General features: G+C 42.4%; 1 protein-coding gene across 4 annotated transcripts in view; it reads left to right on the plus strand.

Annotated features, from left to right (window-relative positions):
* kmt2d (lysine (K)-specific methyltransferase 2D) overlaps positions 1-16,625 on the plus strand; it is a 245,245-nt gene that overhangs the window by 58,453 nt on the left and 170,167 nt on the right. For all 4 annotated transcript variants that reach the window (XM_043681826.1, XM_043681827.1, XM_043681828.1 and 1 more), the window contains exons 2-3: positions 6,824-6,912; positions 16,310-16,445. In XM_043681826.1, the coding sequence (XP_043537761.1) occupies positions 6,864-6,912; positions 16,310-16,445 (185 nt within the window). In that variant the 5' untranslated portion in view covers positions 6,824-6,863. The remainder of the gene's footprint in view (positions 1-6,823; positions 6,913-16,309; positions 16,446-16,625) is intronic.

Consider the following 16,625-nt stretch of genomic DNA (forward strand, 5'->3'; position numbering starts at 1 on the left):
CCTGACTCCAGTGACTTTTGAAAGATCTCAACCAACGCCTCTGCTATTTCCTCCGCCACCTCTCTCAGAACTCTAGGGTGTATCCCATCGGGGCCAGGAGATTTATGAATTTTAAGACTTTTTAACTTTTCTAGCACTATCTCTTTCGTAATGGCAACCCTCAACTCAGCCCCGTGACACCCTTTAATTTTTGGGATATTACTCATGTCTTCCACTGTGAAGACTGACGCAAAGTACTTGTTAAGTTCTCCTGCTATTTCCTTATCTCCCATCACTAGGCTTCCTGCATCAGTTTGAAGTGGCCCAATGTCTACTTTTGCCTGTCGTTTGTTTCTTCTGTACTGAAAGAAACTTTTACTATTATTTCTAATATGACCCAGGTAACTGAATGTATTTTTGAAAGGTGCTTTGGTTTGGCTCTTGTTGCATGGCTTTGGTTTCCATCTACTTTGCTGCCACAAAGCTACATTCAGTTTCCAGATTGGCTCACTCCATAAACGGCATACCACTCAAAAAATTAGTTTGTGTGAGAACAGTGTCTCATTTGGCATGAAATTTGAATATGGGGGGGGGGGGGGTGGGTTGGTGATTAGTTTAATAAACACACAGCTTTACAAATTGTTACATTATTCCTGAACTCTTGTACATCACACAGGTGAGTATAAATTTTGAGAATTTTTTTCAAGGATAGATGAAACTAAGCAAATCCCCTTTATTGTCTTGTTATAGTTACATAATGTGAAATTTTGGTCAAAAACTACGACCACGTTAAGGCACCAAATCTGGTTATTTGCCATTTCCTTTACTTTTGAATAATTTCGGGATGTTTGAACATCTCCAAATACGAATGTTGAATTAGCGCTCTATGGTTGCATAGTGGTCTATTTTCTGCTTAATACTATGGAAGATGTTGTATTTAACCTAGGTTTACCCCGACTAACATATCTAACACTATGGGCAATTTAACATGGCCAATTCACCTGACCTGCACATCTTTGGATTGTGGGAGGACGCTGGAGTACCTGGAGGAAACCCATGCAGACACTGGGGGCAAGTGTTCAAACTCCACACAGACAGTCGCCCGAGGTGGGACTTGAACCCGGGTCCTTGGTGCTGTGAGGCAGCAGTGCTGGCCACTGAGCCACCGTGTTGCCCCTAAGATATAAAAGAGACCTAAGGGGCAACCTTTTCACACAGAGGGTGGTACGTGTATGGTTTTCTGAGGAAGTGGTGGAGGCTAGTACAATTACAACATTTTAAAAGGCATCTGGATGGGGATATGAATAGGAAGGTTTTGGAGGGATATGGGCCGGGTGCTGGCAGGTTGGACCAAAGGGTCTGTTTCCATGCTGTACATCTCTATGACTATGACTCTATGGAAGATTGGCAGGAAACTTGAATAGTGATCTGCTTGGGAAGTGTTGAGGGACTTTATATGGACTAAAGTGTTGAGGTTCCACACCCACAAGTGCAAGCACATGGAATTTTGGCAATCTATTGACATGCGTGAGGACTTGGTTGCACATACTTTGTCATGCATTCATTTGTATATAGGAGGTTAAATGTGATTTGATTTGAGGTGTTCAGGGTGATGAAAGCATTTGATAATGTACATAACAATTTCCTCTGGTTAGGAGTGTCAGGAATGGGTTTGTAGGATGGATGGAAGAGCCTTTAAAATCGGAGCTAATCTGTTCAGTAAGTGCTACATCACACACAAGGTGAGTGGAACTTTGGACCTATTTGCCCAAAAAAGATTGAGGTTTGATTATTCGAATATTGCAAAACTGATAATTTTGTTAGGTAAAGGTATTAAAGGATATAGAACCATGGAGTTAAAATACAGGTCAATTGTATCACATTTGGCAGTATTTCTGGGAGGTAGGAATGGTCCATGGCTTTAAGATCATTGGCATTCCTTTCTCTGGTTCCATTTTTTTTGTACTTTCTCTTGCCTAGTGGAGTTCTCCAAAGAATTGTGTCCCTTCGTATGGGAGTTTCCTTCAAGTCGATTTCTTCTGAACGAGGGTCTACCATGCATTGATGCCTTGCATTTCTTGAGAGAGAAGCCATCCTTGTGATTTTGAAATGCTTCCTTTATTGTCCTCTCGTTCAAGACCCTTCCTTGAGCCGAGCACAAAAGATTTGCTTTTGTAGTTCAAACTTGGGCATCCTAAGTACATGGCCAACCCAGTGCTATTGGTCTCGGATGATTGTGGTTTTGATGCTGGTTCTGTTAGCTACTTCTAGGGCACTGATATTGTTAATGCTTGTCAAAGAGATGTAAAACATGGAAACAGACCCTTTGGTCCAACTCATCCATGCTGACCAGATATCCTAACCTAATCTAGTCCCATTTGCCAGCACTTGGCCCATATTCCTATAAACCCTTCTTATTCATGTGGAGAAAGTGAGGTCTGCAGATGCTGGAGATCAGAGCTGAAAATGTGTTGCTGGAAAAGCGCAGCAGGTCAGGCAGCATCCAGGGAACAGGAGAATCGACGTTTCGGGCATAAGCCCTTCTTATTCATGTACCCATCCAGGTACCTTTTAAATGTTGTAATCGTACTAGCCTCCATCACTTCCTCTGGTAGCTCATTCCGTACATGCACCACCCTCTGCGTAAAAATGTTGTCCCTTAGGTCCTTTTAAGTTTTTCTGCTCTCACCCTAAACCTATGCCCTCTAGTTCTGGACTTCCCCACCCCAGGGAAAATACTTGTCTATTTACCCTATCCGTGATTTTATAAACTTCTATAAGATAACCTGTCAGCCTCCAATGCTCCAGGGAAAACAGCACCCGCCTATTCAGTCTCCCCTATAGCTCAAATCCTCCAACCATGGCAACATCCTTGTAAATCTGAACCCTTTTAAAGTTTCACAACATCTGTCCTATAGGAGGGAGACCAGAATTATGCACAATATTCCAAAACTGGTCTAATCAATGTCCTGTACAGTCACAGCATGATCTCCCAACTCCTATACTCGATACTCTGACCAATAAAGGCAAGCATACTAAACACTGCCTTCACAATCCTATCGATCTGCGCCTCTACTTTCAAGGAGCTATGAACCTGCACTCCAAGGTCTCTTTGTTCAGCAACACTCCCCAGGACTTTACCATTAAGTGTATAAGTCCTGCTAAGATTTGCTTTCCCAAAATGCAGCACCTCACATTTATCTAAATTAAACTTCATCTGCCAGTCCTCAGCCCATTGGCCCATCTGATCAAATCCCATTGTACTCTAAGATAACCTTCACTGTCCATTACACCTCCAATTTTGGTGTCATCTACAAACTTACTATACCTCCTATGTTCACTTCCAATCATTTTACATAAATGATGAAAAACAGTGGACCCAGCACCAATCCTTGTGGGACACCACTGTTCACAGGCTTTTAGTCTGAAAGGCAACCCTCCACCACCACCCTCTGACTTCTACCTTCTACCCAGTTCTGTATCCAAAAAGATAGTTCTCCTTGTATTCCATGAGATTTAACCTTGCAAGCCAGTCTCCCATTGGGAACCTTGTCAAATGTCTTACTGAAGTCCGTGTAGATCACATCCGCTGCTCTGCCCTCATCAATCCTCTTTGTTACTTCAAAAAACACAATCAAGTTTGTGAGACATGATTTCCCACGCACAAAGCTATGTTGACTATCCTTAATCAGTCCTTGCCTTTCCAAATACATGTAAGTCATCAGGCTTCTCTCTAACAACCTGCCCACCAACGATGTCAGGCTCACTGATGTGTGGTTCCCTATCTTTTCCTTACCACCTTTCTTAAATAGTGGAACCATGTTAGCTAAACTCCAGTCTTCCAGCACCTCACATGCCCTTTCCTAACTTCCCACAGAGTTCTAGGGTACACCTGATCAGGTCCTGGGGATTTATCCACCTTGTATGCATTTTAGGACATCCAGCGCCACTACCTCTCTAATATCATCTCAGCTGATGTGGAGAATCTTCTTAAGCAACATTGGTACTTCTCAAGGGTCTTGAGATGGCATTAGGTTCTCGTTTCCGAGATCTATACAAGAGTTGGAAGGATTTATACACAAGGATTTTCGTCTCAGAACAGATGTCACAGTTATCAAAGACCCTAACCCTTGGGGTGTCTGAAGGTGATGCTCACAAGTTGGGTGCAATGTTGAATCTCTGCACTGATGTCAGCCTTAATTTGAGATGTAGCTGGTAAGGGAAATGTTCTGCATTTGGGAGGATTTCTTTATTGATCTTAATGGGTTTTAAGTTGGGATGGGTCATGTTGAGGTTGATGCCTCGGCCATTTCTTTGGTATGCTCCTGTGTAGGCATTAAGTGGGGCTTGAAGACTCTCTTCCGAGAGAGCACAGTTGACCTTGTCATCCACATGCTAAAGTTCAGCAAGTGAGGTTAGTGTAATTTTCTTGGTTGCAAGTGCTTGAGGTCGAAAGTGTCTATGGATGGAAAAATGTCCACACTGCTGGGAAGTGATAAAAGGATGGAGAATGGTGGTAATGAAGATGGAGAAAAGGATGGGAGTGACGACGGATTCCTGCCTGACCTCTATCTTGACCTCAAGGATTCTGTCATTTTTACTGCTGGGAAGGACTATCGTCAACATTTTGTGTTGGGGACTGAGAATGTTGATGAATTTCACTGGAAAGCTGACCTTTGACAGGGCATTCCATGGCGCATCCTGATTGAGTCAAAAGCCTTGGTCAGATTGATGAAGGGCATGTAGAGATGTTGCTTTTCCTGGAAATTCTCTGGGAGTTGCTGAGCTGCAAAAAGCATACCCATAGTTCCATGGTTTAGTTGGAAGCCACGGTGACTTTCAAGATGGATCCCCTCGGGCCGGGAGAAGGCGCCTGAAAGGATTTGGATGGTGATCCTCCTGCTGGCAGAGAGCAGAGAGTTTGATGGAGTCAATTATAAAGGATGTAATAACTGAGTATTTAGAAAGCGGTGACAGAATCACTCCAAGTCAGCATGGATTCACTAAAAGGAAATCATACTTGACAAATCTCATTCTTTGAGGATGTGACTAGTAGAGTTGTCAAGGGTGAATCAGTGAATGTGTATCTGGACTTTTGAAAGGCTTTTGACAAGATCCCACATGAGATTAGTAAGCAAAATTAAAGCTCATGGTTTTGAAGGTCATGTATTTATGTGGATACAGAACTGTTTACCAAACAGGAAACAGAGTTGGAATAAATGGGTCCTTTTCACAGTGGCAAGCAGTGACAACTAGGGTACTGCCGGGTTTGGTGTCGGGACTCGAGCTGTTCACAATATGCATTAATGATTTGGCCAAAGGAATTGAATGTAATATCTCAATTTGCAGAAGACACTAAGTGGCAGTGTCTACTGTGAGGAGGATGCTAAGAGGCTGCAGGGTGAATTGAACATGCTGGCGGAGTGGGCAAATATTTGGTAAATGCAATATAATGTGGATTAGTGTGGGATTATCTTTTTTGGCAAACACAGGAAGGCAGATTATTATTTGAATGGTGAGGTGCAGCGCGACCTGGGTGTCATAGTGAAACAGTTATGAAGGTTGGTATGCAGCTGGAGCAGGCGGTGAGGAAAGCTAATGGCATGCTGGCCTTCATTGCAAGAGGATTTGAGTATAGGAGTAGGGATGTCTAGCCACAATTATACAGGGCCTTGGTGAGGCCACTCCTTGAGTATTGTGTGCAGTTTTGGCCGCCTAATCTTGTTGTTGAGGGAGTCCAGTGAAGGTTTACCAGACTGATTCCCAGGATGGCAGGACTGACATATGAGGATAAACTGGATTGACTGGACCTGTACTCACTTGAAGTCCAGAACTAGGGGTCACAGTCTGAGAATAAGGGTAAGCCATTCAGGACCGCGATGAGGAAGAATTTTTTCACTCCGTTGTAAACCTGTGGAATTCTCTTCCATAGTAAGTTGTTGGGGCTAGTTGGTTAGATGTATTCAAGACCGAGCTGGATGTGGCCCTTGCGGCTAAAGGGATCAAGGGTATGGAGAGAAAGTAGGAGTGGGGTACTGATATTGCATGGTCATCTATGATATTGAATGGTGGTGCAGGGTTGAATGGCCTACTCCACCTATTTTCTATGTTTCCTTGTTAGTTGCCACTGATAAGCTACGATCTAGTTAAATGATGGAATGGGTTGATTTTCTTCCTTTTTAAAAAGATATAATTTGCAAACCCTCCACCTAGTTTGGGCAAGTTCCCTTCTTGAACTGACCAGGTGAGAAACAAAGCATCTTGCTGATTTGTGTTAGCAATATTTGTAATATTAGCATGTAATGTAATATTAGTGGGCTTCTCCAATTTGAATCCATTACCTTTTCTTTTACTTTTAATTCTCACAGCGGATTTATGAAACTTGTAGCGACTCTTAACATTTAACTGCATAGTAATACAATCTCTTCCTCCTAACTTGTAAGTAGCTACCCAGGACTGGTTGGTGGAGTTAAGTTATGGATCAACCATGACAGGCTTGAAGGCTGAATTACCTAATCCTGTTGTGCAATGTATCGAAAACAAATAAAAAGAATTTGTTTTTTTGGTAGAATAGTTATTAGATTCTGGTATTTGGCTATTTCCAGGGATCTTTGATAAACATTGCTCAATGTGAAGTACATTTGATTGGTAAAGGTTGGTATGAGAATTGTACATCAAGGGTATGAAGCCCTGGACATGTTCATTTGTGAGGGAAGCACAGTGTGGTTCATCCCCCTCCACCCCACCCCAATTTAAAGCACAATGCCAGCATAGTACTTTTTGTTTTTTTTAAGCATGCACCTTCTGTTTCTATGCAAAAACACTCTCCTAATTTATTTTTCAGGTGCTTCAGTAAGGGGTGTGGATTCTGGAAAAAGTGCAGCATGGATGGAATGGAATCAAGCAATGAAGATAATTGCACAAATGCCACAGGTCTGGTTTACTGTTGGTGTTAGGTGTTTGTGTGTGTTCATTCTGTACTAGCCCTAGTGTGCTTTGTTTGTCAGTGAAAACCTGACCACTTAGCAGCACTAGTATTGAAATACTGTGTTTCAGTTTATCTGATAGCATTCGTATGTGCGCTGATTACTCTGCCTTTTTCACCATTACCTCTCACTTTCCTTCTTGTTTTAATGCTCTGACATTCAGTTGTGTATTCTCCCATATTCCCTCCCTTTCAATCTATTTCCTGCTCCCCTTGCTTTTGGGCCCTCCCCCATGTGTGCTTGCAAAAAAAAAACGTAATTGTGTGATTTTACTTGCCCAAAATAATTGTATTTCAGCCTCTTTTGAATAGCCAAAGGCCTTTCACACTAATGTTAATATCATGAAATGTGGTTCACTTTGTGGGCGGCATGGTGGCACAGTGGTTAGCACTGTTGCCTCACAGCGCCAGAGACCCGGGTTCAATTCCCGCCTCAGGTGACTGACTGTGTGGAGTTTGCACATTCTCCCCGTGTCTGCGTGGGTTTCCTCCGGGTGCTCCGGTTTCCTCCCACAGTCCAAAAATGTGCAGGTCAGGTGAATTGGCCATGCTAAATTGCCCGTAGTGTTAGGTGCAGGGGTAAATGTAGGGGAATGGGTCTGGGTGAGTTGCGCTTCGGCGGGTTGGTGTGGACTTGTTGGGCCGAAGGGCCTGTTTCCACACTGTAAGTAATCTAATCTAATTTGTTTTGTATGACTTTGAGTGGCTTTTCTATCCTGTCCAATTAGAATGGCTCCTGACTGGAGGAAAGTCGGAGTCACGTGTGAATTTTGTATCCTTTTGAAGGTGCACCGAAATTAGCCATTAAAACATCTCATAACTATATTGTGGTCAGTCATTTCTGTAGTTCAAAATTGTTTGCTGACCTGCATAGAACTGCTAATGAACAGCTTCAAAGACATTTCTCTGCCAGCCTATATTCAACTGATCAACAGCTAAGCAGATCTAGGTTCAGGAAATCCTTCTTTTGAAGTGACATTTTATCTACAGGATCTGTGTTCTCTGCAGCTTTAGAAAGTCTGTGTTACCTTAAGCTAAGCACTGGAAAGATTGAAATTATCATTTTGGGCTCCTCCTGTTGAAATACCATCACATGGATGCTTTTGTACTGTGAAAGTTGTACTGCACAGTAATCTATAGTGGCAAATGCTGAACATTTTAATAAATGCATACTAAGCTGTAATTTGTAGTAATTGCAAGCTGTTACCTTTAGGATTCTGAATTCTTTCTTTTGTAAACCTTCCTGTGATGCATTAGGAAGGCAAATAGGATGCTGTTTATTATAAGGAGAGTGGAATATAAAAGTAGGGAAATTTGACTGCAACTGTACAAGGCCTCAGTGAGACCACATCTGGAGTACTGTGTAGTGTTTTGGTCTCCTTATTCAAAAAGGATATGATTGTGTTTGCAGTTCAAAGAAGGTTCACTTGACTCATTCCTGGGATAGAGGACTTAAGAAAGGTTGAACAGTTGGGCCTGTACCCATTGCAGTTTAGAACAATGAGATTATCATACTGAAACATGTAAGATCCTGAGGGGACTTGACAGATTGGCTTCTGAGAGGATGTTTCCACTTTGGAATTAGGGGACACAATTTAAGAATGAGGAACTTCAGACCACAAACTCAGTTCACCATTTTTTCTGGTTTTCTTGGTTTAGCTTTCAACAGAGCTGAGTGATATTCTGGCGTTAATACACTTTGGACTGATCTCTCTTTTCCACAATCATCACCAACTGTTTTGCTATTTGTTCACAGGTGATCTCAAATGTCCCTCATCCTGTTGCATTCCCTGTCCTTCCATTCTGTTCAGCTTGCTTCTCCCACTTGACTTTGAACAGTGTATCTCTGGCTCTCATTTGCCTTGTATTCAAGGCTCAGTTAAACAGATTTGTAATAGACAGGGGCATCCAGGATTATGGGGTGCAAACAAGAAAGTGGAGCTAAGACCACAATCCGATCAGCCACAATCGTAATCGGTGCCAGAGCAGTCTTGGAGGGCTGAACAGTAACCGTGCATCTAAGTCCTATCTTACATTGCCACTTATAAAATTAGAACATAGTATCTAAACCAATTACTCACATTGTTCAACTTCAATCAGCGAACAGAACACTGAGACTTTAATTCACCCAATGTACTTATGATTTCTGTCTGCTTTCAACTGTAGGTGAACCTTTGTATTCAAGAAGATGTTTTCACTTACTAAGCTATCTCAGGAAACACAAGGATAAATCATTTTTAAGCTTGCTTCTGTTATTCATTTTATCAATGCTCGCACACGATTGTTCTCTTCAGAAGGTGGCTCAATATCGCTGTGTTAGTGTTCACAAAGTTTTAATTGCTAAACCTGTTCGCTAAAGTGTTTTCAAATAAAGCACAAATGCTAGTGTCGACTCCGAAAGCCATTGTAGCACCAAAGGGGACCAGTCAGCCAATTTTTTTTATCACTGACTCTTGAAGAGCTGGCTATTTCGTTGATTTATCTCCTGTGCCTACTGTCATAGAGTCAGAGCCATACAGTATGGAAGCAGACCCTTCAGTCCAACTCATTCATGCCGACCAAGTTTCCTAAACTAAACTAGTCCCATTTACCTGTGTTTTGGCCCTTATCCCTCTAAACCTTTCCTATTCATGTATCTGTCCAAATGGCTTTAAAATATTGCAATTGTACTCTCCTCTGCCACTTCCTCTGGCAGCTCATTTTATATATGAACCACCCTCTGTGTGAAAGAGTTGCCCCTCAGGACCCTTTTAAATCGTTCTCCTGTCACTGTAAAAATATGTCCTCTAGTTTGGAACTGTCCTAACCTCGGAAAAAGACTTTCTGCTTTTCACCTTTATCTATGCCCCTCATGATTTTATAGCTCTCTATAAGGTCACCCCTCAACCTCCCACATCCCAGGGGAGAAAAAGGTCCCACCCTGTCCAGCCTCTCCCTAGAACACAAACCCTCCAGTCCCAGTAACATCCTGGTAAATCTTTTCTGCACCCTGTCCAATTTAATAATATCCTTCCTATAGCAGGGCGACCAGAACTGTACACAGTACTCCAGAAGAGGCCTCGCGAACCTCCTGTACAGCTGTAGCATGATGTCCCACATCTTATAGGCCCTGGTGTGAGTAATGAAGACTTGTGTGCCAAACACCGCTTTAACCTGTCTATCTGTGGCGCAACCTTCAATGAACTATGTACCTGAACCCCTAGGTGTCTCTGTTAGACTACACTACCCAGGGCCCTACCATTAACTGTGTAAATCCTGCCCTTGTTCGTTTTACCAAAATGCAACATCTTGCATTTATCCAAATTAAACTCCATCTGCTACTCTTCAGCCCATTGGCCCAACTAATCAAAATCCCTTTGTAATCTTAGATAACCACCTTCACTGTCGACTATACCACCCATTTTGGTGTCATCCCCAAACTTATTAACTATGTCTCCTATATTCTCTTCTAAATCGTTTATATAAATGACAACAGCAGTGGACCCAGTACAAATCCCTGCGGAGCACTGCAGGTCACAGGCCTCCAGTCCCAAAATCAACCCTCCATCACCATCCCCTGTCTCCTTCCATCAAGCCAATTTTGTATCGAATTGTCAAGCTCTCCTTGAATCCCATGTGATCTAACTTTACTAACCAGTCTACCACGCGGAACCGTGTTGAAGGCTTTACTAAAGTCCACGTTGACAACGACTACCACTTTGTCATCATCTACCTTCTTGGTCATGCCCTGAAAAAAAACTCAGTCAAGTTAGTGATTCCCCACGCACCAAGCCATACTGACTATCCCTAATCAGTCCTTGCCTCTCCAAGGGCATGTAAATACTATCTCTCAAAATCCCCTCCAACAACTTAACCACCACAGATGTCAGACTCACCGTTCTATTGTTCCAAGGCTTGTCCTGGAAGCCCAACATCAGCCATCCTTCCCGGCACCTCACCTGTGGCTGTAGGTGATACAAATATCTTTGTTAGTGGCCCAGCAATTTCTTCCCTTGCCTCCTACAACATCCTGGCATACGCCTGATTGGGTCCTGGAGCTTTATCCACCTTTGTGTTTTAAGACCTCCAGCACCACCTCTTCTGTAATGTGGACTGTTTTTAAGACATCAGTATTTATTTCCCTGAATTCCCTAGCCTCCATGTCTGTCTCTGCAGTAAATACTGACATGAAATATTCGTTTAGTATCTCTTCCATTTCCTGTGGTTCCACAATCACTTTAAGCAGCCCTATTTTCTACCTAGTTGCTCTTTTACTCTTAACGTACTTGTGGAATCTCATTGCATTATCCTTTTTCTTATCTGCCAAGGCTATCTCATTTCCCCTTTTTGCCCTCCTAATTTTCCTATTAGGATTGCCCTTACCCCTCTTTATACCCTTCAAGATCCTACTTGATCCCAGTTGGCTACACCTGACACGTGCCTCCTCCTTATTTTTAACGAGAGCCTCACTATTGTGGGCGGCACGGTGGCACAGTGGTTAGCACTGCTGCCTCTCAGCGCCAGAGACCCGGGTTCAATTCCTGCCTCAGGTAACTGACTGTGTGGAGTTTGCACATTCTCCCCGTGTCTGCATGGGTTTCCTCCGGGTGCTCCGGTTTCCTTCCACAGTCCAAAGATGTGCAGGTTAGGTGAATTGGCCATGCTAAAAATTGCCCGTAGTGTTAGGTGCAGCGGTAAATGTAGGGGAATGGGTCTGGGTGGGTGCGCTTCGGCGGGTCAGTGTGGACTTGTTTGGCCGAAGGGCCTGTTTCCACACTGTAAATAATCTAATCTAATCTATCTTTATTCATCCATTGCTCCCTACTCCTACCATCCTTAATATTCACTAATGGGAACATACTGCCTCTGAACTTGTTATCCCACATTTCCAAATCTCTGACTTGCCAGTCATCCCTGCGATCAGTCTTCCCCCAGTCAACTTTTGAAAGTTCCTATCTTATACTGTCAAAATTGGCCTTCCTCCAATTTAGAACTTTAACTTTTAAAACTAATCAACTTATGATCACTAGTCCTAAAGTGCTCCTCCACTTACTGACCTGCCTTATTTCTCAGGGGAAGGTTAGGTTTTGCTCTTGCTCTGGTAGGTACATCTACATATTGATTAAAAATTTCTTCAACATGTAACAAATTTATCCCCATCCAAGCCCTTAACACTATGGTAGTCCAAGTCTTATGTTTGGAAAAGTAAAATGCCCTGCTACTATCACCCTATTACACATGCAAATATCTGAGATCTCTCCACATATTTGCTCCTCAGTTTTCTGCTGATTGTTGGGGGGGGTGGGGAGGGCTATTGTACAATCCCATGAAGGTGATCATCCCCTCCTTATTTCGGAGTTCCACCCATATAGCTTCACTGGATGATCCCTCGCAAATATCTTTGTAAGTACAGCAGTGATGTTTCCCCTAAGCAAAAACACCACTCCCCTTCCTGTTTTGCCTCCTTTTCTATCCTTTCTATGGCATCTAAACCTCGGAACATCGAGCTGCCAGTCCTGTCCATCTCTGAGCCACGTCTCCGTAGTAGCTGTGATATCCCGGTCTCATGTTCCCAGCCATGCCCTAAGCTCGTCTGCCTTGCATTTGAGACCCCTTGCATTGAAATAAATGCAGTTTAATTCTTCAAAGTTACTGTGTTCTCTGACTTGCTCTTGCCTGCCTTGTCTAAATAACTTGCTTTTTTTAACTTCTGAACCACCCTCATCTATGTCTCTATACTCACTGCTGCTTAGGAAAGCTCTTGTTTTTGCTCTCTAAGGGCTCCCAAGTAAGCACTAGCAAATTTTGGTTTGTCCAGATCGTGATATATGACTCCAGTTGGAGTTTCACATGGCCCATTTAACACACCAAAAATTAGGTATTGTATCCTGCCATTTGAACTGTCTAATTTGGAAGGCCCTTCTCGGTGTTGCATTTCAGGAAGAATGTAATCAATCATTAGGAACAGAGAAAATTTGGGTATAGCTTTTGGTGTCAAATCATTTCAAGCCTGTGCTGTTTGAGTGCTCTGCTTTTTCTTCTCTACTGTGCTCCACAGTCAAAATTTGAGCTAACTGCTCTGTGTATCGTTTAAGTTGATGGTAATAACAGTACTGTTCACAGACCACCTTGCTACAAAATCTCATGGCGAATGTGTTTGTGTCCTAAAAAGATAGGGATGCATCAAAAGTATCCTCCCTCTGCTCTGTCTATATCTGTTCAACCTCTCTTCTGTGATTTCACTGCTGCCTTGTCTTCCTGTGAACTCTCCTTAATTATATGCATAACCCTCACTTGACTGTTACCTCTTAGCCTCAACTCTCACATTCTTGATCTTGGAGGAGACTGTTTTGACTAAGTTTGGTATTCTTCCTCACCACTTACTGTCGTCCTGTCTCCATGTCTTCCCACCCCCCACCCCCGCAGTGTGACATCTGTCGTATGCTGTCAGCAGTGCAAACTCAAACGTATCTACAGTTCAACACTGCATCTTGCTGGACTACACCAAGTACCCCCCTCCTTCCCTGTCTTGCTGTTTATTAAAACTCATTTATTCCAGAATCATTCTGCATTACTAACTGCTTCTTGATCTCCTGTCCTGTCCATTTTCGCTAACCATAAGTTTGAGTATCTCATTAATTTAAGATGGACACTCGCCATTCATCTGCCTCTACTTCCTGTCCTACCCTTTGCTCATCAAGTCAAACCTTCTCTCACCCTATTTCTGAATTTTCAGTTTCCTCCAGTTTCTGTCATTTCCCTAAATGTATTTTATCCATGAGACACAAAGTGGTAACTCTTCAGTTTTCATTCCTGGGTTTCATGCTAACTGACTTTGTGAATAGTTCTCTCTCAATGACTGTCAAAACTGTCATTATCACCCCACTCTGAAAAGGTTCCATCCTTGACTTCTCTATCTTTGCTACTATTGTCACATTGCTGGTGTTCCTTTCTTCACCTCCAACCAGGACTAAATTTCCAGAAATTTCCTGTTTGGTTTTCTGATCGGGTTTCTACCCTCTAAACCTCAATCAAAGTCACATCTTTATGATTTAAGATCATGGTGCACTCTCTCCTTCACCCAACACCTGCCACCACTTTTTGATATGCTGCACTCCATCATTGAGTTCAATAGGATTGTCTTCATTTGAGTTTACTATCTCATACATTTCCAAGAGATGTAATCTTTTCTTAGTTATTCATTCCTGTACTGATTGGCCATTTGTGTTGCTGTGACCAGAATTGTATACAGTACCCTAAACGTGGCCTAACCAAAGCATTGATAGGCTCAGCATGACCTCTAAGGTTGGGCTCCAAATTGGCTTCTAATAAATGCTTCAACATCCTAACATTTTTCTGTGCCAATTTGATATCATGCAGATTTGTTTTCGACCCTCACCTAAGAAGTGACTTTTAGACGAGATTCAATAGAAGCTGATGACCCCTTGTATTCATACGTCCCTTAAGTGACCATTCTCCTTGTTTGAACTGAGTCAGTGAACATTGATAAGCTACTTAACGAGTCATGTACTCATGTAGTATCTATACATATGCAGTCCAGCACATACGCATACTAAGTAGTTGTTATAAGTGAGAACCTTGGCTGATTTTCTCCTCTCCTCTCCTCTTTTCTCCCCCCCCCCCCCCCCCCCGGCCAATTTTTATTTTATTTTGATCCAGGGTTTTGAGGTCATATGGAACATCTGCACTGCTGCAGTTGAGAAGATTGTGTAACTTGGACCAGAGACTGAAATTTTATTAAGTTACTTTTTAAGAATCAAAATGACATTTGTTAGAGCTCAGTAATATGCACAGACATTGCATTGAAAGGAACAAGTGTCTGGTCTGATATTGAGCTATTTGGTTACCAAGAGCAATGCGCTTTTAATAACATGTCATGTTTCAAGTGATCCCAAGTAAGATTGCCTCGGAGACCTTTATACCCACCAGTCAGTTTCTCTGCTACGGCAATGAGATGGTGAGCATGTCTCTTAAAGATACACTGGCTGTGGGACATAACCAAAGTGAATGAACATGGGCAACTGTATGGAGTTCAACCTGGTAAAGTGTGAAGTGATTCACTTTGGAAGGTCAAATTTGAATGCAGAATACAGAGTTAAAGACAGGATTCGGCAGTGTGGAGAAAGAGGGATCTTGAGGTCCATGTCCATAGATCCCTCAAACTTCCCACCCAAGTTGATAAGGTTGTTAAGGAAGCGTACGGTGTGTTGGCATTCATGAGCAGGGGGATTGAGTTTAAGAGCTGCAAGGTTATGCTGCAGGTCTATTGAGCCCTGGTTAGACCACACTTGGAATATTGTGTTCAGTTCTGGTTGCCTCATGATAGGGAGGAGGTGGAAACTATAGAGAGGATGCAGAAGAGATTTACCAGGGATGCTGCCTGGACTGGAGGACTTGTCTTATGAAGAAAAGTTGAAGGAGTTAAGGCTCTTCTCATGGGAGTGAAGAAGGATGAGAGGTGACTTGATAGAGGTGTACAAGATGTTGAGAGGCTGCCAGAGTGGATAGCCAGAGACATTTTCCCATGACGGAAATGTCTATCAAGAGGGGGCATAATTTTAAGGTGATTGGAGGAAGGTTTAGGGGAGATGTCGGAGGAAGGTTTAGGGGAGATGTCAGAGGTAGGTTTTTTACACAGAGTGTGGTGGGTGCATGGAATGCACTGCCAGCAGTGGTGGTAGAGTCAGATACATTAGGAAAGTTTAAGGAACTCTTGAATAGGCACAAGGAAGACAGTACAATGAAAGGTATGTAGGTTAGTCTGATCTTAGAATAGGATAAAAGGTCAGTACAACGTTGAAGGCTGAAGGGCCTGTGCTGTGTTATGTTCTCAAGCACTTCCTCAATAATGAATGGTGCTTTTGTTTTCGACAGCTATTATATCTTGCTTGCGATTTGCTCATTTGAGTTGTTTGGTTAGCAGGTTACAGTTAATTTTGAGTGTAGAACATGAGTAACTGCTTAGATATGCTGTTTGAATTGAATTCAGTTTCTACATGTAAATCCCATTCCTGCATTTTTGTTCTCAATTTGACTTGGTATGGATTTTTAGACTTTGTTTCTGAGCAGAAACTTAGATTTCTTATTCTAAACTTATTGTTAATTTGGTAAAGTTTGCTATTGGTGTTTAAAATAAATAAGTGATTCCAGTATGTACATTCCTGGTGTTGATGGCAACTGCACTCTCTTGGACGACACATTCACTGACAGTGTGTCCTAAGGTTGTAAGTCCAAAGGTAACGAAAAGGTAGATAATGACTTGTGCAATAAGTATCTCTGAAAGCGTGTTGAAGATAATTTATAATGCATTCAGGGTTAATAGCACAATTTCATTTTCTGTTGCAGCTATGAACATTGACTCTGCTGAAAATAGTTCTTTAGCAGAAGATGAAGAAGCTGATCCGTCTGCATCTCATGGTTGCACAAAACGAGAAGAAACGTCTGAGCATGTTTTGAAAGAGCAGCACGAGGAGCAGTGCAGGTAAGAGGGGAAATATGCAAGAGATGTCTTGGAATCTGAGGGTATTGCTCCAAGTTTTTGAGGGAGAAAAATCCACAATTCATCTTTGGCTCATTCAGTAGGGACTAATTATTTATGATAAGTGGCAGTATTTCATCATTTTATTTGGGACAGGGTGAAGGATATTCTGTAGCGTTATGA

This window comes from Chiloscyllium plagiosum, chromosome 43 (genome assembly GCF_004010195.1).
Source record: "Chiloscyllium plagiosum isolate BGI_BamShark_2017 chromosome 43, ASM401019v2, whole genome shotgun sequence".
NCBI lineage: Eukaryota > Metazoa > Chordata > Chondrichthyes > Orectolobiformes > Hemiscylliidae > Chiloscyllium > Chiloscyllium plagiosum.